This window comes from Alnus glutinosa, chromosome 7 (genome assembly GCF_958979055.1).
Source record: "Alnus glutinosa chromosome 7, dhAlnGlut1.1, whole genome shotgun sequence".
Classification (NCBI taxonomy): Eukaryota; Viridiplantae; Streptophyta; class Magnoliopsida; order Fagales; family Betulaceae; genus Alnus; species Alnus glutinosa.
In genome coordinates, this window is record NC_084892.1 from 35,299 (window position 1) to 60,283 (window position 24,985).

General features: G+C 38.1%; 2 protein-coding genes across 3 annotated transcripts; both read left to right on the forward strand.

Moving 5' to 3' along the window:
- The first annotated feature begins 1,059 nt into the window (after positions 1-1,059).
- On the forward strand, positions 1,060-12,641 carry LOC133872867 (apyrase 1-like). 2 transcript variants are annotated; one of them, XM_062310500.1, is made up of 10 exons: positions 1,063-1,206; positions 1,377-1,916; positions 2,005-2,133; positions 2,255-2,311; positions 2,408-2,500; positions 10,188-10,393; positions 10,684-10,775; positions 11,547-11,764; positions 11,871-12,060; positions 12,172-12,641. In XM_062310500.1, the coding sequence occupies exons 2-10, from the start codon at positions 1,617-1,619 to the stop codon at positions 12,285-12,287; spliced, it is 1,401 nt and encodes a 466-aa protein (XP_062166484.1). In that variant the 5' UTR covers positions 1,063-1,206; positions 1,377-1,616; the 3' UTR covers positions 12,288-12,641. The 2 variants fall into 2 exon arrangements, with proteins under 2 accessions (XP_062166483.1, XP_062166484.1); XM_062310499.1 differs by having other exon boundaries at positions 1,060-1,916.
- Positions 12,642-14,314: 1,673 nt separating this feature from the next.
- Positions 14,315-20,890, forward strand: LOC133872373 (pentatricopeptide repeat-containing protein At5g15010, mitochondrial-like). Its single transcript, XM_062309874.1, has 2 exons — positions 14,315-16,626; positions 20,273-20,890. Exon 1 carries the CDS (start codon positions 14,718-14,720, stop codon positions 16,518-16,520), a length of 1,803 nt encoding a protein of 600 aa, XP_062165858.1. The 5' UTR covers positions 14,315-14,717; the 3' UTR covers positions 16,521-16,626; positions 20,273-20,890.
- Positions 20,891-24,985: the final 4,095 nt, after the last annotated feature.

A 24,985-nucleotide genomic window follows, 5' to 3' on the forward strand; every position in this document is an offset into this window, starting at 1 on the left:
TAGAACATTCAACTACCAAAGACAACAATTTTCCCCCATTCCGTCAGTTAGAGAGGTTAAAAGAAACAATCAACGGGTCATGTGCCGTTTTACATGGGGGCATGTTAGAAGATGGTGGTAGTTCATGAGGGAAAAGAGGAAGATAGTGGTGGTTCATGGGGGGAAAAGAGGAAGAAAATGAGAGTAAAACGGTGTGTGACGGTCACGTGACCTGTTGACCGTTTGTTTTAACCCCTTTGACTGACGGAAGGGGGGAAATGGTTGTCTTTGGTAGTTGAATGCTCTATTTTGGTCAAGTTGGTAGTTTGTGGGTGCATCGCGCATTTTTTGGTAGTTCATTGAGGAAAAAGGTAATTATCCCTAATTTTAACTAGTATAATAAATGGGGGCAACGGGAGTTCTTTTAGTAGCGGAATTTTGTTTTAGTGTAGGCCTGCAACATGTTTTTTCTAGAAGGCGATGCTTTACAAATGGTCAATGCAGTGAAATCTTCTGAGCGTATTTAGAACAGATTTGAGCAACTAATAGAAGATATCCGAGGAGTGCTTACTTTGTTTTTTAACTGGCAGTTTAGTATCAAATGAGAATGTAATCGAGTAGCTCATATTTTGACAAATAAAGTAATTTCATACGTTCGTAATGAGACCTGATGAGAAGTCGTTTTATATTATATTTATGATATTGTTATGTTAGAACTAAATGTTCTATGATGTTGATCTTTGACCAATAATATTAAAAGTTAAAAATATATATATATATATATATATATATATATATAATAATTTCCTCATTTTTAGAAACAACTTTCTGTAGTCTTGACACTATATTTTATCACTGGCATATTTGGAAGTCTCTGTTGCGTGCAAATGCATAGGTATATGGCGTAAAGACTACAGAGTCCCTATATATGCACATGCTAGAAAAAAGCCTTACGTTATGCAATTCATTTTCAGCCAAAAAGGAAAAAGAAAGAAGAAATAAAAGGGGCCCTTTTTTTTTTTTTTTTTTTTTTGTTTTTTTGTGTGTGTGTGTAAGACGTAAGTGAGATAAAACTTCATTAGTGGAAGAGAGAGAGGGGCGACAACAGCGCGCACAGAAAGAACGAAAGAGAAAAGGCAGTAGTAGTAGTAGCGTCTCGTAACCGTCTCCGCACCGCCTCCCAAAAACGGCATCGCGATTGCGAGTCTCCGATCCCGATTTACAAACGTATATTTCTTTATTTTTTCTCCGCATAGATAAGATACTGATTGATTGATAGAAAAGTTCGTGATTCCCCATTACATTGCATTGCATGTTATCGTCGTCGTCGTCGTCGTCATCATCGTCGTCGTCGTCGTCGTCGTCATCGTCGTCATCGTCATCGTCATCGTCATCAGTGTCATAATCATTTGTAAATAGGAGAAGTAATAAAACAGAAAATAGAAGGAAAGAATCGGTGGGAGTCGAAATCGGGCGAGCTGGAGGCCGTACAGGAATCCCAGTCCTTGAAGGCTACTCCCGCCGCCGCTGCCGGAAACGGACAGATCCGGTACCGATCCCCCTCGTCCGCCGAATTGCTGGAGGGCCAGTCCACATCTCCAACAGATCATCAACACGAGGCTCTGGAATTCGAGAAAATGCTAAAGCGGCCAGGCCTCCGCCACGAGTCCTTGTCGGACAAGATCTACCGCTTCCGAGGGGTATTGCTCATAGTATCTGTGCCGCTCCTCCTCATCACCTTCGTCCTCTTCCTGATGCCTGCCGCTTCTCCCTCCCCGTCCCTCAGCATCCTCAAGATCCCCTCCGATCTCAGATCCCCCAAGTCCTACGCCGTTATCTTCGACGCCGGTAGCTCCGGCAGCCGTGTCCACGTCTTCTGCTTTGATCAGCATCTCAATCTCCTTCCCATCGGCAAAGATCTTGAGCTCTTCGTGCAGGTATTGATGCTACACCTTTACCGTTACCCATTCAACTCGATTGCGGTCCACTCCTTGCTATGTTTGCTTATTTTAATTACCATTGTAGATAAAACCGGGTTTGAGCGCGTTTGCCAATGATCCCCGGGAGGCTGCCAATTCTCTGCTTTCCCTATTGGATCAAGCCCAAAATGCCGTTCCCAAAGATTTGCGTCCCAAGACGCCTGTTCGTGTTGGGGTCCGTAGTATTTCCTATAATGCCTTTCTTTTCCCTTTTTGTTGCACGCTTTCATTTCGGCTCATTTCATTTGTACTACATTTGTTTTCTGATAGAAATTTGATTTTGATGTCAATTTCAGGCAACTGCAGGCTTGAGGGCCTTGGGTGGCGATGCCTCCGATCGAATCTTGCAAGCGGTAAAATCTTATTTCTTATTTATCGTATTCATTGCTATTTCCATACTCTTAAGCTTTTAATTTCTGTGGAGTAGCCTAAAACTTTGACTCTTTAAGGTTAGGGATCTTCTGAAACATAGAAGCAGCCTGAAATCTGAGCCCAATGAAGTAGCTGTTATCGATGGAACGCAAGAAGGTTCTTTTCAGTGGGTATGGTGCTTAAGACTTACTATCTTGCTTCTTCCTCTACTAGTGGTTGAATTGATGCTTTCATAGTGCATGATTTTACTTCTTATTCTTTTTAATGATGAAGGTGTTGTATTAACGATCTTGGGGGCCTGACTGTTGGAAATAGTGAAGTTTTACTTAAATTAGTTTTAAATCCTCTTATAAATTATAAGTTTGCTGGGCTATTTAGGATATGTGATGCTCTTCTTAATGGTAGAACTGATTGCGTCTGACACCGGCCTTTCTCCTTTTGAGACCCCGCAGTAGAGTTTTCAACCCAGTTATTGATAAAACAGCTCCACCAAAACCCTGAAATAACTTGCACTATTTATCATGCATTTTAGTCGACACCTTGGATTGTGAAGGAGTTGATCCACAAACTACAAAAGCACTCTGCAGTTGTTCCATGTTATCGTCTTCTTCACGTACTGTCTGGACATTGATCCTTTGACATTTTCACTGTTACAATTTATCCTGATCAGATAAACATAAGTTATGGGTTTCATTTCTTTTCTCTCTCTCTCTTTTCTTTTTTTCTTTTTTTTTTTCTGGTTGAATTTCTTCCACATTAAAATATTTGCACATAAGCTTTGAAACTCTTCTAGTCTTTCACTTTAACTATTATTTGTGGACTAATCCAAGTAATTTTAATCTGCATTAATTGCAAGGCTTTTCAAAGCTTGGTTTCACCTTCTTCGAGACTTCTGTTAGCCACAAGAGCTGCACTGTTACCTTGCTTTCCCGTCACAATAGCAAGTTGATTGTTGCTGAAAATATTAACACAATCAATCTGAGTGTACTGGAAGTCCTCATCAGTGATTTTTTTTTTTTATAAGTAATAAGCCAATCTCATTAAAAGCATAAGGCGTCCTTTAGTACACTGGGAATATTCAAAATGAAACGCTTAACTAGAAAAACGAGTAAGGAAATCAAGAAAGTTAAAAGATAAGGGGAACACATAAGCCGTAGTCCAAAGATACAAAGTGTGATAGAAGGAGGATAAAAGTTCCTCAAGAGGTCTTCTCCACGTCCTCAAAGCTCCAATTATTTCTTTCCCTCTATAAGCGCTGAAAGAGGCAAGTGGACGCCATTTTCCACACCATAGCACTCCTCGACCGGTTCAAAGACCACTAACAAGCAAGCAGATCGATAACGCGTCGTGGCATAACCCAAGACAACCCAGAATGACTGAAAAGAAAATAACACAAAGCAGAAGCCACATCGCAATGGAGAAGAAGATGGTCCACGAACTCCTCCGTCTTCTTGCACATGCAACATCTGTTTATCATGATAACATGTGTTTTCTGAGATTGTCCAAGGTGAGGATCTTCCCAAGAGCCACCGACCATGAAAAGAAGGCCGCCCCTGAGGGGGCTTGGGTCTGCCCCACACTTCTAGGGAAAGCGAGTACCTATAGGACAAATCAAGGAGTGGAAAAAAGACTTGACCTTGAATAGGCCTTTTTTAGAAGGGACCCACCAAACCTTGTCTTTGCCACCTCTTCTAAATATAATTGAATGCACCATCTGAAAGAAAGAACCAAAAACATTCACCTCCCAGTCATGCGTTTCTCTAGCAAAGCTCGTGTTCCACTGGTTGGAACTACCCAAAAGGCAAAAGCTCTAGGTTATTTGCAACAGAGGAGTCCTTCGCAGCGGCTTTACCAAATAGAGCTGGAAAAGCTGCATTGAGAGTCATATCCCCAACCCACAGATCTTGCCAAAAGCTAATCCTAGTCCCATCCCCCACTTCGAATCTAGTGTAGCCTGAAAAAGTCTCCCAACCTTTTCTAACATTCTTCCGTACCATTTTGTAAAGATTAATGTTAGTCCTATGAGTTAGAAAAATCATGAGGTTTTGAAAAACCCCTTTTTTGGGACCAAGTGATGAGCGCACTATTAATCCTTAGGAAATTCTAGACGGTTTTATCCCTTTTTTTTCTTTGTATTTTCTCTCTTTTGGTGATTCTCTTGCTAACTTTCAACTTATTGGTTGAAGTATCTTGGTCTTCCACTGGAGGCCTCCTACAAGACCAAGTCTACTTTGGATGGTGTGGTTGAAAAGATTGAGCGTCGGTTGGCTAGTTGGAAAATGATGTAATTGTCTAAGGGTGGAAAGGTTAACCTTATAAAGAGCACCCTTTCCAATTTACCTAAGTACTTTATGTCTCTTTTCCCCATTCTTGGGTGTGTTGCAAACTGCAAAGAGGCAAACTGCAAAGAGGAGCTCCATTGAGATTTCTTTTGGGGTGGGATAGGTGAATAGTTTCAATGTCATCTGGTTAGTTGGTCCAAGGTTTACTTTCCAATCTTTGAGGGAGGGATGGGGTTCAGAACTTGAGGATGTTCAATCGTGCTCTTCTAGGAAAATGGTTGTGGTGTTATGTGCATGAGAGAGAGGCATGGTGGAGAGTTGTTGTGGATTTCAAATTTGGTAGTTCTTGGGGTGGGTGGTGTTCTATTGATCCCTAGGCCATATGGGGTAGGGCTAAGGAAAAATATTAAGAGGGGTTGGAGGATGTTTTCTAGTCATACCAGATTTGAGCTAGGAGATAGTTCAAAAATTAGATTTTGGCATGATGTGTGGTGTGGGGAGAAGGCCCTTAAGGAAGCTTTCTCGGATTTATATAGCATTGCTTGTGTAAAGGATGCATCTGTTGCAGTGGCTCCCTTCAGTGGAACGTAAGCTTTATTAGAGTGGCTCACGATTGGGAGGTGGATGTCTTGGCTTCGTTTCTCCATTTGTTATACTCCTTCAGAGTGAGAAGAGAAGGTAAAGACAAGCTTTGGTGGGTCCCTTCAAACAAATGGGGTGTTCGATGTTAGCTCCGTTTACAACATCTTTGTCTGTAATGATGTCATTCATTTTTCTTGGAAGAGTATTTGGCAGACCAAGGTTCTTTTGAGAGTAGCTTTTTTTTGCTTGGTCGGCAGCTCTTGGGAAGATATTTTACCATGGACAACCTTAGGAAGCGGCATGTCATTGTGTTGATAGATGTTGTATGCACAAGAGATATGAGGAGTTCATAGACCATCTTCTTCTCCACTATGAGGTTGCTTGCGTCATATGAAATGCTTTTTCTAGTTGCTCTAGGCTGTCATGGGTTATGCCTAGCCGGATGATTGATTTGTTTGCATGCTGGTGGACTAGAGGTAGCCCTCGATTGCTGCTATGTGAAAGATGGTTCCCTTTTGCATTTTGTGGTGCCTTTGGAGGGAAAGAAACGATCGAAATTTCGAGGACTACGGGAAGATGTTGGAGGAACTTAAGTCCGTCTTTTTTTATTCTCTTTATACTTGGATAATTGCATTTGTAGCTCCTTTGGTGATTAGTTTTAATGATTTTCTTGTTCTTTTTTCTCTTTCTAGATAGGTGTCTTTCTTGTATACTTCATTTGTACTTGAGTTGTACTTGCACTTTTAATGATATTTCTAATACTTTAAAAAATAAAAGGGGTAATTACCTTTTTTCCCCCCGTGAACTACCAACCTCTGTTAATATGCCCCCACGAACTAATACTCTCCCCACCTAACCGCATCGAACCACCATTTCAAGTTTTTTGACGAGGTTAACTGGCGAAATTGTGATGGAAACCCTTAGCAAGATGTTCGCTTTTTCTATTCGCAGGGGCTTTCTATCAGGGTTCTCAGTGGGTTCTGGTAGCAATGGGGTGTTTAATATATCTCACTTGTTGTTTGCAGACAATACTTTAGTCTTTTGCGGGGCTAATCCTGATCATCTCCGCTTTCTTCGGGTTTTATTTTTGTCTTTTGAAGCTGTTTCAGGTTTAAAGATCAATCTGGCCAAGTCAGTATTGGTTCCTGTGGGTGATGTGGATAATATGGATGAATTAGCTGACATCATGGGTTGTGGTGTTTCCTCTCTACCTTTAAAGTATCTCGGTCTTCCGTTGGGGGTCCCTTTTAAGGCTAAATCCATTTGGGATGATGTAGTTGGTAAGATTGAAAGACGGCTGGCTAGTTGGAAGCGGATGTATTTGTCTAAGGGCGGTAGAGTTACCCTTATAAAGAGTACATTATCTAACCTACCCACGTACTTCCTTTCTTTGTTCCCTTTTCCATCCGGTGTCGCCAGTCGTATAGAAAAGTTGCATCGTGATTTCTTGTGGGGAGGTATAGGTGATGAATTCAAATATCACCTGGTTAGCTGGTCCATAGTTTGCTCCCCTATTTCAGAAGGGGTTTGGGCATCAGGAAATTCAGGATCTTCAATCAGGCTTCGTTAGGGAAGTGGTTGTGGCGTTTTGTGCACGAGAGAGAGGCTCTATGGAGATCAGTTGTGGATGCAAAGTATGGTTCTTCATGGGCTGGTTGGTGTTCCTTAGACCCCCATGGGTCTCACGGTGTGGGGCTATGGAAGAACATTAGGAAGGGGTGGAGTCTGTTTAGTAGCCATACCAGATTTATTTTGGGTAATGGATTCAGGATCAGATTCTGGGATGATGTGTGGTACGGAGAGATGCCCCTCAAGGAAGCTTTCCCAGGTTTGTATGACATAGCTTGCGACAAGAATTCGTCCGTGGCAGTTCATTTGATTCTGGAGAGCAGATCTTTTCGATGGGATGTCAGATTTATTCGAGCGGCACACGATTGGAAGGTGGATGTCTTGACTTCTTTCTTTACCTTATTGTATTCCATCAGTCTAGATTGTGATGGGGAAGATAAGCTTTTGTGGTCTCCTTCTCGCATAGGTAAGTTTGATGTTAGATCTTTCTATAAGTCTCTTGCCTTTAAGGAGACAAGTCATTTTCTCTGGAAAAGTATTTGGCGTACCAAGGTTCCCTTGAAAGTGGCCTTTTTCGCTTGGGTGGCAGGGCTAGGGAAGATCCTTACAGTGGACAATCTTAGAAAGAGGCAGGTCATTGTGATTGATAGATGTTGTATGTGCAAAAAGAATGGGGAGTCTGTGGATCATCTTATTCTCTATTGTGATGCCGCTTGTGTTCTTTAGAATGCCATCTTTAGCCGCTTCAGTCTTTCTTGGGTTATGCCTCATCGAGTGGTTGATCTTTTCGCTTGCTGGTAGACGGGTGGTCGCTCTCAGAGTGCGGTTGTGTGGAAGATGGTTCCTTGTTGCCTTATATGGTGCCTGTGGAGGGAACGCAACAATAGACAGTTCGAGGACAAAGAAAGAACCATTGAGGAGTTCATTTATTTTTTCTTTTATTCTTTGTACTCTTGGATGACTGTGTTTCTTGCTCCTCTAGTGATTAGTTTTAATGATTTTCTTGTAGTGTTTTCTTCTTCTTCTTAGTTGCCGTTTTTATATACGACCTGTGTACTTGATCGCTTCTTGCGCTTTTAATGAAATTTCTTTTACTTAACCAAAAAAAAAAATCTTGTTAAAAAACTTTAAATGACTCAAATACCTAACTTTATAATCAAAATTTACATATAATACCTTCAAAAAAAAAAAGGGGGGGGGGGGGGGGGGCGACCGCTTGGGGTGCCGGGGGGTGGCGCGCGACCTGCAGCCACCCCCTTTCTTTCTTTCTTTTTTTTTTTTTTTTCCTTTTATATATATATTTAACGTTTTTAAATTTTTGGGTTTAAATTTTTTTGAGGTTTTGTATTTTTCATATATTTGTATTTTTAGGTTTGATATTTTTTATTAAATTATTTTTTAAGGGTACTTTTGTCTTTAAATGAAATGTAACGTCTAAAAATAGAATATTCCATCTAATATAATGAGGTTTCCTAACTACAAGGGGTTTTGGTAAGTAAATGGTAGTTCGATGTGGTCGGGTGGTGAAGAGTGTCAATTCGTGGGGGCATATTGACAGAAGCTGTTAGCTCATGGGGAAAAAAAGTAATTACCCTAAAATAAAAAATTAAAAAAAAAAATCAACGAACTAGGATCAGGCCCGTCTTTACACTTTTCAAAAAACCGTTTGTTTTTTATAAGAAACATCTTTTGAAGCTTGCTTATTGCATTGTCTTTACGATATCTTCCAAACTTAAGACTGTGTTGCAGTCGTACCTTAATACTGCACTTTTAATGATTTCTAGGGTCATTCAATGAAGGTATATGTTTTACTCTAGTGGGGCCCCTTAAAATAAAACTGTGAATCCTGAGAGTATGTCAAAAAAGGGACAGTGTAGTTGGTTTATCAATGATGTCCTTAAGCTCATAAACTATTTACTTTAAATTTTGGAACATGGAAAAAGACCTTATTTATTTATTATCTTGTAATTCGTTTCTTTGGTGAAAGAGACCCGGGTTGATCGAATTTGGACTTCTTTCGCATTTTTCCATGCCGAGGAAGATGTGGTCATTGGTGCTGTCATTATATGGAGTGCTGTACTGATTTGTCTTATTTGGATGATATGAGGAGAGAGTCAGAGAGGAACAATTGAGCTGTCAATGGAGTAGAGCTTAATTTGGATGATCTGAAGTCTATGTTCCTAACATCTTTATACAATTGGACGAAAGCATTAGGAAGCCTCCATTGTCATTCTTTCTTGGGCTTTGCTGCTTCTATGAATTTTAGATTAAAAAAAAAAAATGGAATTTTAGATCGTAATGTTTGGATGCTAATTTTTAGACTATATACTTCTTCCACTTATTTTATAATATTGTTTCTATTAATTATCAAAAAAAAAGAAAAAGAATAGAAATATTGAGAAGCAATTATACCTTCCACAATGTTAGAAGCCCTATAATTACAAGTAGGAGGGAATGGTGGTAAATGTCCCGCAGTTGCTCTGAAGAAAAATTGCAAATTTCTTTGGCAGAACGTCAGGGTGCACTCAGAGTTGAGTTTTACGGGGTGGGGGAAAATAAAAGCATGGAAGTCCCTTCAGAACCAGTAGATATTTAAATGAATAAAGTGAAGAAGCTGTTCATTCAACTAGATTCTATGAATCAGCCTCAATGATAGCATGGCAAAGATTAATTGCTTTGGGATTGAGGTTTGGTTGCCTTTTTGAGCTATCTTCCATTCAAGGCCTTCAGGTTTGTGGAGAGTATGAGAAGTCCAAGCCTTAAATGCTGAACTGGGCTCTGCAGACAGAAGATCAGATCTTGTCTTGCTCTAAAAAATTTAAGCATATCCCAAGCAGATCTTGCAAAAATTTGTGTGGCTCCCTAATAATTCTGGTTCTTTCCGGGTGGTTTTACTTAAACCAAATGGATCAGTTTGTGATCATGTAGTTCCCTTGAAGGAGGATGTGGTCATGCATGGGTATACGAGTTACTGCTTTTCTTTGTCTAGAACTGAAGATGGTCATGTTTATTGGGCTGTGGTGTATCTTATTTCAAATGGATTTGAGAAACGTCTTGGTACACTCAAGAATAATTTAGTGAGACATCGGTTGCCACTATAAAAACCCAAGGAAGGAGAAAATTATTAGCTAATTATAGAACGGGGAATATATTGTTGTTATGCTCTCATTGATAATAATTACTGCTTTACGCTCATCCAAATAAGGAAATTTAAAAATAAAAATAAAAATTGGTGTTAATTAACATGAGAACCATATATGAGAACTGTAACATGAAAGAGAAGTCTTCAGGAAAGCATGTTGCTGCTACTGCAGATTCTTATAAACTGAATTTCCATTAGTATCTTGTGTATTGTATTCTACTCTATGGAACATGGAGTATACGTTATTACCCATCTTGTCTTAGGCTGCCTCTTGTTTTTCAGGTCACTATAAACTATCTACTAGGGAAATTGGGGAAGGAATACTCAAATACAGTTGGAGTAGTTGACCTTGGAGGTGGATCTGTTCAAATGGCATATGCTATCTCGGAGACAGATGCTGCAAATGCACCAAGGGTATCAGATGGAGAGGATACATATGTAAAGAAAATGTATCTTATGGGAAGAAAATATTACCTCTATGTTCACAGGTGTTCTTCTTTCTTTTGGTGAAATTAATTTCATGATTTTATGATAGATGAATTGTTGATGTATTGACTCATCGGCCTGACTGTTCTTGTGCTTCCTTTTTTGGTCATTGAGTGATGTTGCATATCTTTATATTAGCTTCTCAGTTTTTGCCAAAGATCTTATTATTTCCCTTGACTGCTTGATACTTCATTGATCTCTGATATTAAGTAACAATTATTTCTATTAATTTCATCTTTCTATAATTTTTTTTTATGTAGAGTATTGACATGGTTTTGCTCCATGTATGCAGTTACTTGCATTATGGCTTACTAGCCGCACGGGCAGAGATTTTGAAGGTTTCTGAAGGCTCTAGCAACCCTTGCATCTTAGTTGGCTATCATGGTATGTTGAACTCCTTTTTTCACTAGGGCTGATATTGTGACAGCACTGGGTTTTAACCTTCATCTCTTCTGTAAACCATTTATTTTGTAATTACATGGAGTAAAGGTGGCTCTATAATTTATGGATGCATATAATGTTTTAGTAGAAGATTCAGATCATTTATGAAATGTTGAAGTAAAAACTGTTTTAAACTAAATGATATATCTATGACCTGACCCACAATTCAACTGCTGACTCTAGTCTTGTGACCAGTGTGCTGATTGTTAAACCAGGAGGAAATTATGACAAGTAAGCAGGTGGCTCTATGAACATATCATGGAGCAGAGTTCAATTATCTACCTTCCGTTTGCAGATCTGAGTTTAGTAGGCATTCATTCTCTCCTGCTAACCATGAATGAACATATCATGGAGCAGAGTTCAATTATCTACCTTCCGTTTGCAGATTTGAGTTTAGTAGGGATTCATTCTCTCCTGCTAACCATGAATGCCATTCATGCTCTCTCTCTCTCTCAACTTTTTCCTTACCTACAACATTCCAGTGCAGCATTTTTAGATGCTTAGAAAAGTTTGGGGATTGAGCAACCTTGTTTAGATTTTCAACAATATGAATTTGGAATGATATTAGAGTCTTTACTAGTACTTTCTTTGGAAGCCAAATGAAGCTCTGATAATTGAAGAGTGAGTGATTGAGTATGAGTTTGTGCTTGCACGCTGCATGTGTGCATGTGCCCTTGTGTGTTTTGTTAATTTTAATTCTTTGTTTTTGACAAGGGATCTACAAATATGGAGGAGAGGAGTATAAAGCGGCAGCTTCCCCTTCTGGCTCAAACATGGATGAGTGCAGGAGGGTAGCTTCTAATGCTCTCAAAGCTAATGAATCAACATGCACACACATGAAATGCACATTTGGTGGGATTTGGAATGGTGGTGGTGGAGATGGACAGAAGAATCTCTTTGTTGCTTCATTTTTCTTTGACAGGGCTGCTGAGGTATCAATTATGGTTGATTTCATTTCTTGAGAAATACAAATGAAAAAGTTGGAATTTCTTTTGTACTTATTCATGGCTATGTCTGACCACTTGTTTACACGTATAGGCTGGTTTTGCTGATCCAAATGTTCCTGTTGTCAAAGTTCATCCTGTGGAGTTTGAGGAGGCAGCTAAGCGTGCTTGCGAGACAAAACTTGCAGATGCCAAGTCCTTATATCGTCGTGTTGAGGAGGGTAACCTGCCATATTTATGCATGGATCTTATGTACCAGTATACATTGCTTGTAGAGGGATTTGGTAGGTTGCCATCACATTTTAGTCATTTTTTGCGTTGGTGATGATAATTTATCCAGAAAATCCAGGTAAAAAAGTCACTAATCTTTCTTGCTGTTTTCGTTTGTTACTCAGGTCTAGATCCCTGGCAAGAGATTACATTGGTGAAGAAAGTTAAGTATGGTAATTCCCTGGTTGAAGCAGCTTGGCCTCTAGGCAGTGCCATTGAGGCTGTGTCGTCAATAACATAACTGCAGATGACATCATTAGCTAATTCAGCTATGAGAAACACGGAGGCGTGTGGGTTTTTTTGGCATCGGAGGTTTCAAGCTTAAGTATCCACGGATAATGCTGCTCAAAAAGTCTTTATCAGATTGGACTGGATATTGGATTTTGGTCTACATTTTGGGAATAAAGGGAGAGTATGATTCTTTTATCTTGATTTGTAATTATTATTTTACGGGAGTATTCTGATTTATAGCGTCTGAGAGAATGATTTGATTCAATTAGTTCATTTAGTTCGCCCAGCTGGACTAACAAAATGGTCATACAAATTCAGTTGTGTCTCGTCCTTTCTAACTGAAGTTCAAATTTGTTCCTACTTATTTTATCTCTTTCTCATTGGTTTCGTTATCATACCGGGATATGCGTGCATCTCCCTACAGATGAAACTCTAAGGTGTGGGAAGTTCAAGTATCTGACAGACTAGCGTGCACGAAAGAGCTAGGATTTAATATGAAACATTTTTGTGCTGTGGTATTGCTTTTCTGCCGGTAATTGAACGGAGAAAAGGGTATTAAATGTTACTTTTCTTTTTTTATTCTTTTTTCTTTTACGACCTATTGGAAAGTTGTCCAAGGACATGCATCAGACGTACAGCTTCCGTTAAAAGTTAATTTGCGTTAGCGTGCGTGAGTGGGCATAACTTTATATATAAAAGTACACTATAATTATCACGTTTTGATTTTTTTATTTTTAATTTTGTATTTAAAAGACTAGAAAATGCCGCCTTAATAGTCCATCAATTTTGGAACTCCATGCGTTTCGAATCTCGATCCCCTAACAAGTTGAAGTTGTAGGAACACCATAGGGAAACGAAAAAGAAAAAATTGAACTTTAAAAGTTACAAGATTCGCACATGATGTAAGGCAGTCGAGTTGATCTTAATATCTTCACTATTGTGTTCCTTCTTAGAGATAATTGATACTGTGTTTTTTATAATTAGAAAAATATTGTGTACAACTATTAATTACATAACTCCTGATATTTCATCATTTTTGAAAAAATGTACTCAAATTTTAAAAAGTGTCAATTTAAAGTATTCATCCTTCAATTTTTATTTTTATTTTTTTATTTTTATTTTTTTTTTCAATTTCAACCATCCGTTAGAATTTTTCGTTAAATCTTGTCAAAATACCCCATTTTTTTAGAAAAAAAAATGCTAGGATTTAAGTGTTTGTCATAATTTAATGAAATTCGTAAAAATACTCATGCCTGAATTTTTGAAAACTTAATAATTTTTTTTTAAAAAAAATAAACACAGGATATTTTGGAATTTTGATAAGATTTAACGGAAAATTCTAACTGATTGTTGAAATTGAAAAAAAAATTGAAAAATAGATACTCTAAATTGACGTTTTTTAAAGTTTGGGTACATTTTTTTTAAAAGTGAAGAAAGATCAGGGGTTATAAATAAAGTTTTTCCTATCAATTAAATGTTGTACATGGAAAAAAAAAAATTGAGTATTAGAACTTTCTCTCGCATCATCCAATAATACGAAAAACAGAATAATTGTACACCTGTTTGACTCTCCTCACCACAGAATAGATTTGGCTTTAAGTGCTCTAAAAAAAATAAAGAAAAAAAAAAAAAACAAGGATGGCTCACCCCAATGATTTTTTTTTTTTTTTTGAATTTATAGAAATATTTCTGTCTTATTGAAAAAAATGTATATTTAAGGTCATTTTTATTATTTTACTGGCTTGTGAGACATTGACTCAATCAACAATCAGTAGTTTGAAGTGATATTAATAATGAGATGATAGTTTGTGAGGAACATGTGTACTTTTTATTAAAATATATATATATTTTGTAGTTTTTCAATATAGTTTAGATTTAATTTCAAATTTTTATGAAAAAAAAAAAAAAAAAAAAAAAGAGCTTTGCTAAAGCCAAATCCGGGGCATTTTGGGCTTAATCCATGCGGTAATGCACACATTGTTGTAACACTGCTTGACTGCTAGGCTACATAAAGTCTTGTCATTTTGGTCGTCTCAGCAAGAAGTGATGCAAAATAAGAAATAAATGGCGCGCTTACCTCTCGAACCGCACGATTCGGCGGATTGCTGTATATATAGGCGTTGGTTGTTAAAAAGCCCACCGCTAGCAAATCCAGACAGACTGCTGTATTGACGTAGCAGTAGAAGAAAGGAGTTTTCAATCATCCCTACTTCTTTTTTGTGGTATGTTCGTTTGGTTAATTTCACAAACGGTTTGTAGTCCATTTGTAAACATAGTGGTAGACCTATTCCAATCCATTGCATCTATCTTTCTTTTGCCCACGTAGAGAGAAAAAGGAGTCCGTTCCGGTATAATCTCTGTCACTCACTCACGCTTGTTTATAGGCCTCGATTGATCTTTCTTCTTTTGAGCTTCGTTCTGTTTTCTACCATCAGTAGAAATGAGGCACATGATGAGAGTAAGATCTTCTAACTTCTCCGTATTCTCAATTTTGCTTCGAAGCCATTGTGTTAGTTCCATCTCTTCTTATGCTGTTGTTAAGCCCATCACTGCTGCTCTTTTTAATTTGAGCCCTTCTACCACCAACACTTTTTCAGCTATGGAACTTCACTTAAAATTTTTGTCGTCTTCTACTGCTTTTCCAAACTCAAAGTATGCGCCTTCAATAGAACCCCAAGAAGATGCTATTAGTGATGGCGATGATAACGACAATGGTGAAGACTATGAAGATGAAGAAACACACTTCAAAGAATTGAGTTTAGAAGATGAGGGTTTCACCCGAGACACGACCACAATTGTGGATATATTACGTGAACTGCGAAGCAATCCGTCTGAGGCAAAATACAAGCTTCACCATAGCAGGATTAGCGCCTCATCAGAATTGGTGGTTGGGGTGTTGTCGCGGGTCCGCAACGATTGGGAAGCAGCATTCACGTTCTTTCTGTGGGCTGGCAAGCAGCCGGGTTATACTTATTCTGTGCGTGAATACCATTCCATGATCTCTATTCTTGGGAAAATGAGGAAGTTCGACACTGCGTGGGCCTTGATTGATGAAATGAAAGGGGTTACCACTGGTCCATCTCTTGTGACTCCTCAGACTCTCTTGATCATGATTAGGAGATATTGTGCTGTACACGACGTGGGGAGGGCTATAAATACTTTCTACGCCTTCAAACGGTTTAAGTTTGAAGTTGGGATCAACGAATTTCAAGGCTTTCTCTCTGCCCTTTGCCGGTACAAGAATGTGAAAGATGCTGAGCACTTGCTCTTCTGCAATAAGAATGTGTTCCCCTTTAATACGAAGAGCTTTAACATTATCCTCAATGGATGGTGTAATGTGATTGTTAGTCCCCGAGAGGGAGAAAGAATTTGGAGGGAGATGAGTAAGAGAGGCGTCCAACATGATGTTTTCTCGTACGGAAGTCTCATATCTTGTTATTCAAAAGCATGTAATCTGAATAAGGTGCTCAAGCTCTTTAACCGGATGAAGGAAATGAACATTGCACCGGATAGGAAAGTTTACAACGCTGTCATTCATGCTCTTGCAAAAGGTAGGCTTGTCAAAGAAGCTATCAATCTCATGAAAACGGTGGAAGAGAAGGGAGTCACTCCAAACATTGTCACTTATAACTCACTGATCAAGCCTCTTTGTAGGGCCCGGCAAATAGACGAAGCTAGAGAAGTATTTGATAAGATGTTGAGCCAGGGCCTCTCCCCTACGATTCGGACTTATCATGCCTTCCTCCGTACTTTAAGGACTGGGGAAGAAGTGTTTGTGCTCTTGGAAAAGATGAAAAAGATGGGCTGCCACCCAAACACTGATACCTACATAATGTTGATTAGGAAATTTTGTAGATGGCGCCAGCTTGATAATGTCTTCAAGTTGTGGAGCGAGATGAGTCAGAATGGAGTCAACCCTGATCGAAGCTCATATATTGTGCTCATACATGGGCTATTTTTGAACGGAAAGTTGGAGGAGGCACATAAATATTATATAGAGATGAAAGAGAAACAGTTAATGCCAGAACCAAAGACAGAAAAGATGCTTCAGGCTTGGCTGTCTGGTAAGTATACATCAGAGTGTCAGATGACCGATTTAGAGTGCAATCAATTAAATTATAGTGAATCAGGCAAGAATAGCAGAGTCATATCCAGGAGAGTTGATCAGGTAAGGGATTTTTGCCGCCAACCTGAAACTAGAAGAGTTGTAAGAGACCGGGGCTTTTCTTTTTGGGACCAGTAGGTTCTCATGTAATGAGAGAGAAGTGTCAACAGTTTGAGGTTTGTCTATAAACATGACTGGGCAGTTACCAACCTCCAGCATTGAGTTGCCCAAGGAATTCATGCAGGTGTGCAGAGTTTTTTATCCTTAACATGATAAGATGCATCCTAACTTTTTGCTTTTGCTGTTAGAAATCATAGTAAAGCACTCACATGTTGATGTTTGATAAATTAACCTAACTTGAGCACACTTTAAAATCACTATTTGGGTGTCTACAAAAAAGGGGTGCATAAACTGCATCATCTTTAATGGCTGTTGAATACATTCCTTCCTGTGTTTTGTTGAGTGTAGATACATCTAATAGAGGCTTTCAATCATCACTGAACATCCTAAAATACCAAATTGACAAAAGATAAAGTTATTAAAGGTAAAAATAAAAAATTTAAAAAATTTAAAAATAAGTTAAAAATTAAATAGAAAAATTGTATTAACATGCATACATGAAAACAAAGGACATTTGCATTGAAGGGTAAGTGCAACTGACATTACATTAATATGTATGTTTACATGGACATGATGTGTTTTCTTGTATTGTGAGAATGTAGTTCATTTTTACGGTTGTACTTGTGTTTACATGGACATGCTGTGTTTTCCGTCTTTAAGTTATAATTATTTTACTTACAAGAAAAAATTATAATTATTGGATGAAGGATCAAGAGGTGTATGATTTACATGTGCTATTGGATTCCTTTTCCTATAGTTTATTGCATTTTGAGCTCAGGTTGTGGTTAAATGGTTAAATTGCAACTTTGGGGCTTTGATAGGTGAAAAGGAGTTATTAGGAGTTGTTGATGAAATAAAATTGAATATGGCTGGAGTTTTAAAGTTGGAAAAGCTGCAGGAAATTGAGAAAGTGTTGCTGGATTTTCAGGACATAAACTATTTCTCAGGATACGGTTGTTTAGCAGAAGGCTTAGAGTAGAATAATGTTATGAAAACTAGAGTTTATGTTTAAAAACTATGAAGCCTATTTGCTGGTTAAAAGGAAATTATTGTTTTATGGCTTATTAATTTCAAGGAGAAGAAGAAGAGAGAAGTTAATGATCAAATCCTAGGCACTGAATATTATTCCCTTGGGCCTCACTCCTGGGTTTAGAATTGTATCATTCATTTTTTATAGAGTTTCCTAGCTGCTCCATTATTTCTCTAAACTGACCCATTAATTGGAAGAGCGTCATGGATATATACAGGCTGCTGGTACCTTCTATTCTTCTAACTTTAATTGGGCTATGACTTCAAATTTAGTTACTTTGACTTCTAAAAACCCATCTTAAAATTACTATGGACAAACATAATGGCAAATAATATACCTACGTCTAGTTTCCAACATAATGGGACCTATGGAGTATGGACCACTACAATAGCTCGTGTCCAACAAATCCAAAATAATCATAGTGCTGTTCACATAAAAGCTTAAATAAAGCTCTAAAAGGACAGAACCAGCATATTTCTAATTTGAAGAAACATACTAGACATGAAGGATCTCAAGTGGGTCTCACGATTGATTAATGCTAGAAGGAAAACCTCATGTTTTTCTTGTGTTCTCCCAAAATTGATGTGGCTTTTAAAATTATCATTGGATTTTGATAGACCATTATTAAATTTTTATCCAATGGTAATTTTAAAAGTCACATTAATTTTGAGAGGACACAATGTATTCTTTCTAGAATTACTCTTCACAATTAGCTGGGTTTTTTTTTTTTTTTTTTAAAAAAAAAAAAAAAAAAAAAAAAAAAAAGCAAATAAAGGAGTGGGAGAGAGGGGGATGTCAATTGTCAAATGATGCTGAGGCTACTTGGTACCTTGAATAGGTTTGCTAATGATCATGAGTCTTATTTCCTATGCTTATTGGCATTAATTAGCTGCTGGCTCAGATTTATTTTGGTTTATTTATTTTTTTTGTTAGGACCATTTTTGCAATTTTCTGAAGTCTTATTACGATAAGTTTGAAATGCCTATACATGTGTTTAATGGTTTCTATTCAATCAATACTTCGCTTCTAAGCATTTTCAACAAAGAATGCTCTTGAGGATTGCATGATGCAACCCTATGAAACTTGATGTGATTGCTTAAAGAGTGCCCCTTCTATACGGTCATGACAACAAACAAGGAGTTTATGCCCATCAATAATAAGATGCCTCGTCACTTTAGTACACTAGAACACATCAAAACAATATAGGCTGAAAACACCCTATCACACCAAATTCATTAAAAAAAAAAAAAAAAAAAAAAAAAACCTCTAAAGCTCCTCAATTTGTCAGCCGACTGCCTCTTCCCCATCGTCGAATGGCCGGTCCTCCTGCCACAGAGATCCGGCGACAGAGTCTCGGCGACCACCGGTGAGCCTCCAGATCCTCTTCCCCACGACCTCCCGACACCGTCGACAGAGATTCGGCCTGAGCTTCGTCCTCTCCCGGGATCTCTCCCTCTCCCTAGCCGTTCTCCCCTCTCGCCCATCTGATGGTTTTCGATGATCACATCTAGTTCAGTGATTTGGTACTCTCGGCATTCTGGTTCAACTGGAGATGGTGAACGGCGATGTGGTCAAGGTCGAACCCGGGTCGGCCACGTGGTGGCGCAGCTTCCACCTAGGCTACGCCGGTTTGGTTGTTTGGGTCGAGGTCGGTGGTTGGGGCTGGGTTTTCGGCGTGAAGAGAAGTCGCCCATCTCTCTCCCTCGACCTCTTCATTTCACTGCAAAGAAATCGGGTGTTTTGCATGTATTTGATTTTCTTGCTCTAGGCTTACGTGTCAACTTCTCATTGGCAGGCAAACAAAGCCTAGTTTCTGCCACAACCGAATTGAAGTTATTCCCTTGCTTAAATCAAATTTCATATATATATCTGTTGGTTTTTGCCCTTTAATAAGAGATTGACACGTTATCATTAAATAAGAAAAATAAATATTAATATATATATATTGGTTTTTGCCCTCTAATGAGAGATTGACACGTTATCATTAAATAAGAAAAATAAATATTAACAAAATCTAGCAAAACTCTGGATCAAAACCCTCCATTTCACTATTTTAGTCTTAAAACAAAAAATCATCCCAGCCACTGGCCTCCGCCCCACATCGGAATTAGGGGTGGCCGCGCGACTACCCTCGGTCCATGGGGCGGCCGCGCGGCCACCCCCGGGGTCTAGGGGTGGCCTTCGCGCCACGGCCACTAGGAAGTGGCCACGCGGTAGTTTCTGGCGTGGAGTAGTGGTGGCGGTGGCGGCAACGATGTCTGGGTGGGCGGTGGTTGGGAGTTGGGAGTTTTTTTTTCTTTTTTTCTTTTTTTCAGACTAAAAAAGTAAAAAAAAAAATAAAAATGATTAGATTCAGTGTTTTACAAACAATAGTTTTTCTTGTTAGGGGCTGATGTATCAATCTCTTATTGGTGGTAGAAAACACTGGTTTTCTGTCCTGATTGGACAGAAGGGGCCCTCATAGAATATATATATATATATATATATATATATATGAGAAATGCACTAAAGGTCCTTCGTTGCCTGCAGCATAAGTCTGTTCCACTTGGCCTGTCTTTGTTTGGTCACTCTGTATGAAATACCATTCAAACTTGTCAATGTTTGATTCGTTGATGTGATCATCTGTCATATACCTTTATTTCTTTTTTGTTTGATAAAAACTCAAGACAGGATTGCTGCATTTTTACTCTGTAATAATTTTTCCCTGTAGTAAGAGAAATCTACTGTGTTATTGATGCAGATCGTAACTTATGTGGATTCTAGAGGGTGTTTGGCTGATTGGAGCTTTACTTCTGTTCATGGACTTCGTTAACTTTAGTTTAATCAGCTACTGCCCTGGTCAAGGTAGCATTTAAAGTTGAGCACCGAGTTTACGGAGTTTTGTAGTTTCTTAGCCCGTGAGCTCATGCCATTATGTCTGATGATCATAATGCTTCTAGGGATTTGATTTATACACAACACCATCACAACAACCTCTCACATGAGGGTGGACCCCACACACTGAGGCCCACCCTCATGTGAGGGGTTGTTGTGTGGTTGTTGTATTGGTATTGTAAATTTAACATTTTTCATGCTTCTATTGCTGCAATTTGTTTTGGGCTACGTTGTTGTCACTAGATACGTGTTGACGAATCTCATGCTTAGCAATATTTGTGGCTGGAATTTAGTTCAAGGTATTAAATTATTTTCAGAACATTTTTGAAATGTTTGAGAAGCATAAAAAAGGGTTAAAAAAAAATTAGAAAAACACACAATGAACGTAGTTAGAAATGTGTCACGTCAGCTCTGGGGATAAAAGAATGTCCTTGCATCCGTTTGTTTGTGTGTATGAGTTGACTGTAGTGTAGATCAATAAATTAGGAAGTTTTATGGCTGCTTTTACCAATACATCGCTTTGGGTTTTTGTCTTATCTTCTATGATATCCCCCCACCCCCTTTTTATTCCTTTCTTAATTTTGTTTTACTTTTGAGTATTTAATTTTTATTTACACAACAATGCTGATGCATCTAGTATTTTTTTTAAAAAAAAAAAATTAAAATGCTAGACACATTAGCATTGTTCTACAATTGTTCTACAAATAACATATCTCATTTAATTATTGTCTACAATCATGACTATGGGTTTCTGTCTTAGACTCTTAGTGACAGTGTGAGACAAGTATGTGTGATAAGCAGTATATGCGAAGCAGCTTAAAAAATAGTTGGTGCGCAGATGAAAAGTAAATAAAAAGGCCCTTTCATTGTGTGTTTCTTTTACCTCCAAAGTATTTTGTGGGTATAGAAAAGAAATTAACCCATGAAACTTGTTATGATAGATATGGTTAGGCGAAACTCATTTTGTATGTCCCAAATGGGAAACTGATGCTTTAGCATTTGAAATTGGATAAGTACTACCCAGTAGATTAGGTGAACTACACGTGGAAAACTACGGGGGTCACAATCAAGACTTTTTTGCAGTTGGAAATTAGCTAATAATACGTGTTCATATATAACTATTTCCCATGCTTGACTGGTCAAATTTCTCTAAGACTCTTAACAAACTCAATGCACAGCTAGCCAATGACATGTTGGTGAAAAATGAGATCAGATGTGAGGTAATATCTATAAGAGCTCTCATCTGCTACCCAAAAAGCAAATAAATGTTGAAGCTTTTCTTTCTTCCTAACTGGGATGGATACAGAAGGCGATGGAGTGCTGTATCCTGTATATATAATATATTGCATTTTTGACATGTGATCGAGTATTTGAATTTTAGGCGAACAAGTTAACCAAGTATGTAGGAAAGCAAAGGAGGTGGAGGGAAGAACCTTTGAACAATATCCCAGGTACTTTCTTTTGCGTCACATGTGATGTAAGATTCAGAGTTTATTTCACACATGCATTCGTGCATGAAGCCAAAGATAAAGCGAAGGCCAATGTGGGCAGACCAAACAAAGCATCTTCAAATTAAGGATATAATATATATTATATATGTATAGAGGAGTTGTGGATAAGGATTACACTTTGTGTACAACTCAATATTCTTTAGCGGATGCTGCCAATTAGGCCTACCTTTTCTTTATTCGGTAGTCTCCTCTCCGCAGATTTAGGAATATTTTTACGCCTGATTATTCCAAAACCACGACCCGCTCAATTTGACTGCCGAGAAGTGTTTCAAGAAAAGTTAACGGCCACACATCCTTTTTTTAAAAAAAAAAAAAAAAAAAAAAAAAAATTAATAATATTGTCTCCTTGCAATGTCTTCTTGGCTATAAATTTCCAAAGCATTTTATTGTTTAAGAGTTCAACTCAGTTATTTTGACCGTCCACAAACTACGCCACTCGACGCACGCTGCTTAACTTGAAATCGTCAAAACCCAGCAACTTCTCATGTTTCCATCATAGTAGGGAGGCATAAACATTCATATATGTTAAACTCTTAGTTTTGCTATAGTTTAAATTTTGTATTGGTTTTATGTTTTCTTGTATTTTACAGGTTTTAAAAAAAAATCTATCAAATTACAAGATTAGAATGAAGTCAACAAACTCACTTTTGGAAAGATTAACTCCAAATCAATTTTGAATTTAAGAAAAGAGAAGTCGGCATAATCTGTTATTTTTTTAGAAAGAATTCAGAATGAGCGCGTCTTTGTATTTTAATCATAACTTTCTACTCAAGTATCGAATTGCGGTGAAATTAGCGGCATTGGAAAGCTAACAAAAAAAAAAAAAAAAAACAACAAATATGTTTGAAATATGTTTTTCCTAATTTGAAAGTTTACTATGCCAAAATCATACCGCAATAAATGACCGTAAATCTAAATGAATTTGGAATCTTTTTCCTTCTTAGATTAGATTTTTTGTCTCCTACTTGTACTAGGAGACTGACTTTCGAATTTTCTGAGATTACTGGGGCTTATAGGGTTCTCCTAATCTCTATAAATAAGCTTTTAAACATTGAAGAAAGACACACAAGCTTTGGGAATGATCAACGACTACTTCAAAAAAAGAGTTTTCTCTAGTTTTTCTTTTTCTTTGTTATTTTCTTATGAGGATGATTTTCATCCAAATTATGTGTAGCTAATACCTTAGTTAGGGCTCGATTAAAGCCCTAATCGTGTCTATTTAAGTTTTCAATTTACCTTGCTACGTACAATTCATATATTGATGCTTAACTTGATTATTTCTAGTTTTCTTGAATTCATCGCATGTTTATACTTGATCATCATATAAATGTGGTATGGATTTGTTATTTATGTTAATTTAGATGACCAAGTCCTGGGCATAATAAAGAAACGAAAGAACCCCATCACAGATTCTTGATATTTATTTAGGAAATTTTCTTTAAAGCATAATTTCTACCAATTCTCGTGGGAATAATCTTGTATTTGCTTTCTATACTATTGTTTTGTTCTTGTGCATTTGTGAGTAAAATGTACAATTAATTATTGACTTATTTATTTAGATAAATATTTGCATAATAAATTTTTGGCGTAAGCAAGACACCAGTTGGTCATATGGTTTGTGATGTTGGGACACAACGATGAGCACTCAGATAATAACAATATATAATGTTTGAGTATGTTATTCTCAACATCTATTCATTGCATATATTTTAGTTGACATAACATATATTAAGTGGTTTTTTCTTTCTATTTTTTAAGTATTAAATGAAGACACATATGTGTTGATTTTGCATTAAGAGTTGAGGAAGGATGTGAGCAGGCCGGCTAGGATACATGCATGTTTGTGGTTTTAGACTTTAGAAATTTGTGTTTAGGAAAAATCCTTATTTGTTTGGTATCGGTTATAACCATTACCAAAAAATCTAAGCTATTCCGAGGATTGACTATTGTACTCCTTTTGAGGGAGTAATAGTCGTTGTCGTGGTTTCTTCCTGCAAGATCCGTTGATGAACATGATATTCGTGCGACGTGCCTACAAATTAGATATTTAATTATGAAAGAGCTAGGACCTAATAATAATTTACAGAAAGATGGAAATTATTCTTCCATGCTTGAAATTAATATTATTAAGAGAATCAACAAGATATTACCTGCCACACGCACACTTCAATCACTAATTAACGCAGATCGATTTGAGTGCTAATTGAGGCTACTATCATGTCGGATATTTTTTTTGGCTTTTTATCTTTTCGCTCTGCTCTTAATACTGAGCTCACCGGTTTATCCCGTCTCCTTCCACAGTGTTTTGTGTGTTTTTTGGATGGTTTTTTGGGTTGAAATCTTAGGATTTAGATCTACAATTTCCAGTCCTTTTTCGCACGACACACGTCTCACCAGTGGGTTCGCTGGCGTCCTCCGAGTCCACCGACAATCGTTGTGCTCTCCACCATTGCCCACTCGCCAGAGCGTCCACTACACACGCCAAGGTCCTTCTTGGTGCGTGTGGACCATGTTTCTTCCAACCACCTCTCCCCACCACGGCTTGTGGCGTACTTCGGCGGTTCCAGCGTCTCCCACTGGCGAGAGGCATTCCTCTGGTCGCGCGTGGCTCTCACGTGCCACCAGAGATGGCTCCTACTCCCCTACCCTCATCCGGGCCTCTGTTATTGGTTATTTTCCTTGTTATAACAGATTCTAGTATGGTAGTTATTGAACCCTCAGAAAGCGTGTATCTATCCTACAAAATTAAAAGCTGCGTCGAGGGAACTGGACAATCCCACTCCGATGCTTTTGTTAGTATTATCTTAAGTATATATCACTCTTTATCACAATGAGCAATTCAATTTATTTATCTGTCTAGTTGTGAGGTATTTATATATGGAATGTTGAGTGTGGTCCGGTTTTTCCATTGGACCACGTGCCAGATCTAGAGCGTTTGTTGGCTAGTTGGATCGTGGGATTGTCGTACATACTCCACGTTCGTTGCTAAGTCGGTCTTTAACAGGCTTGAGATCGTGGAGTCATGATTCGTGCTCCACGATCTAGAATCGGTTCTAAATCGGCTCCAG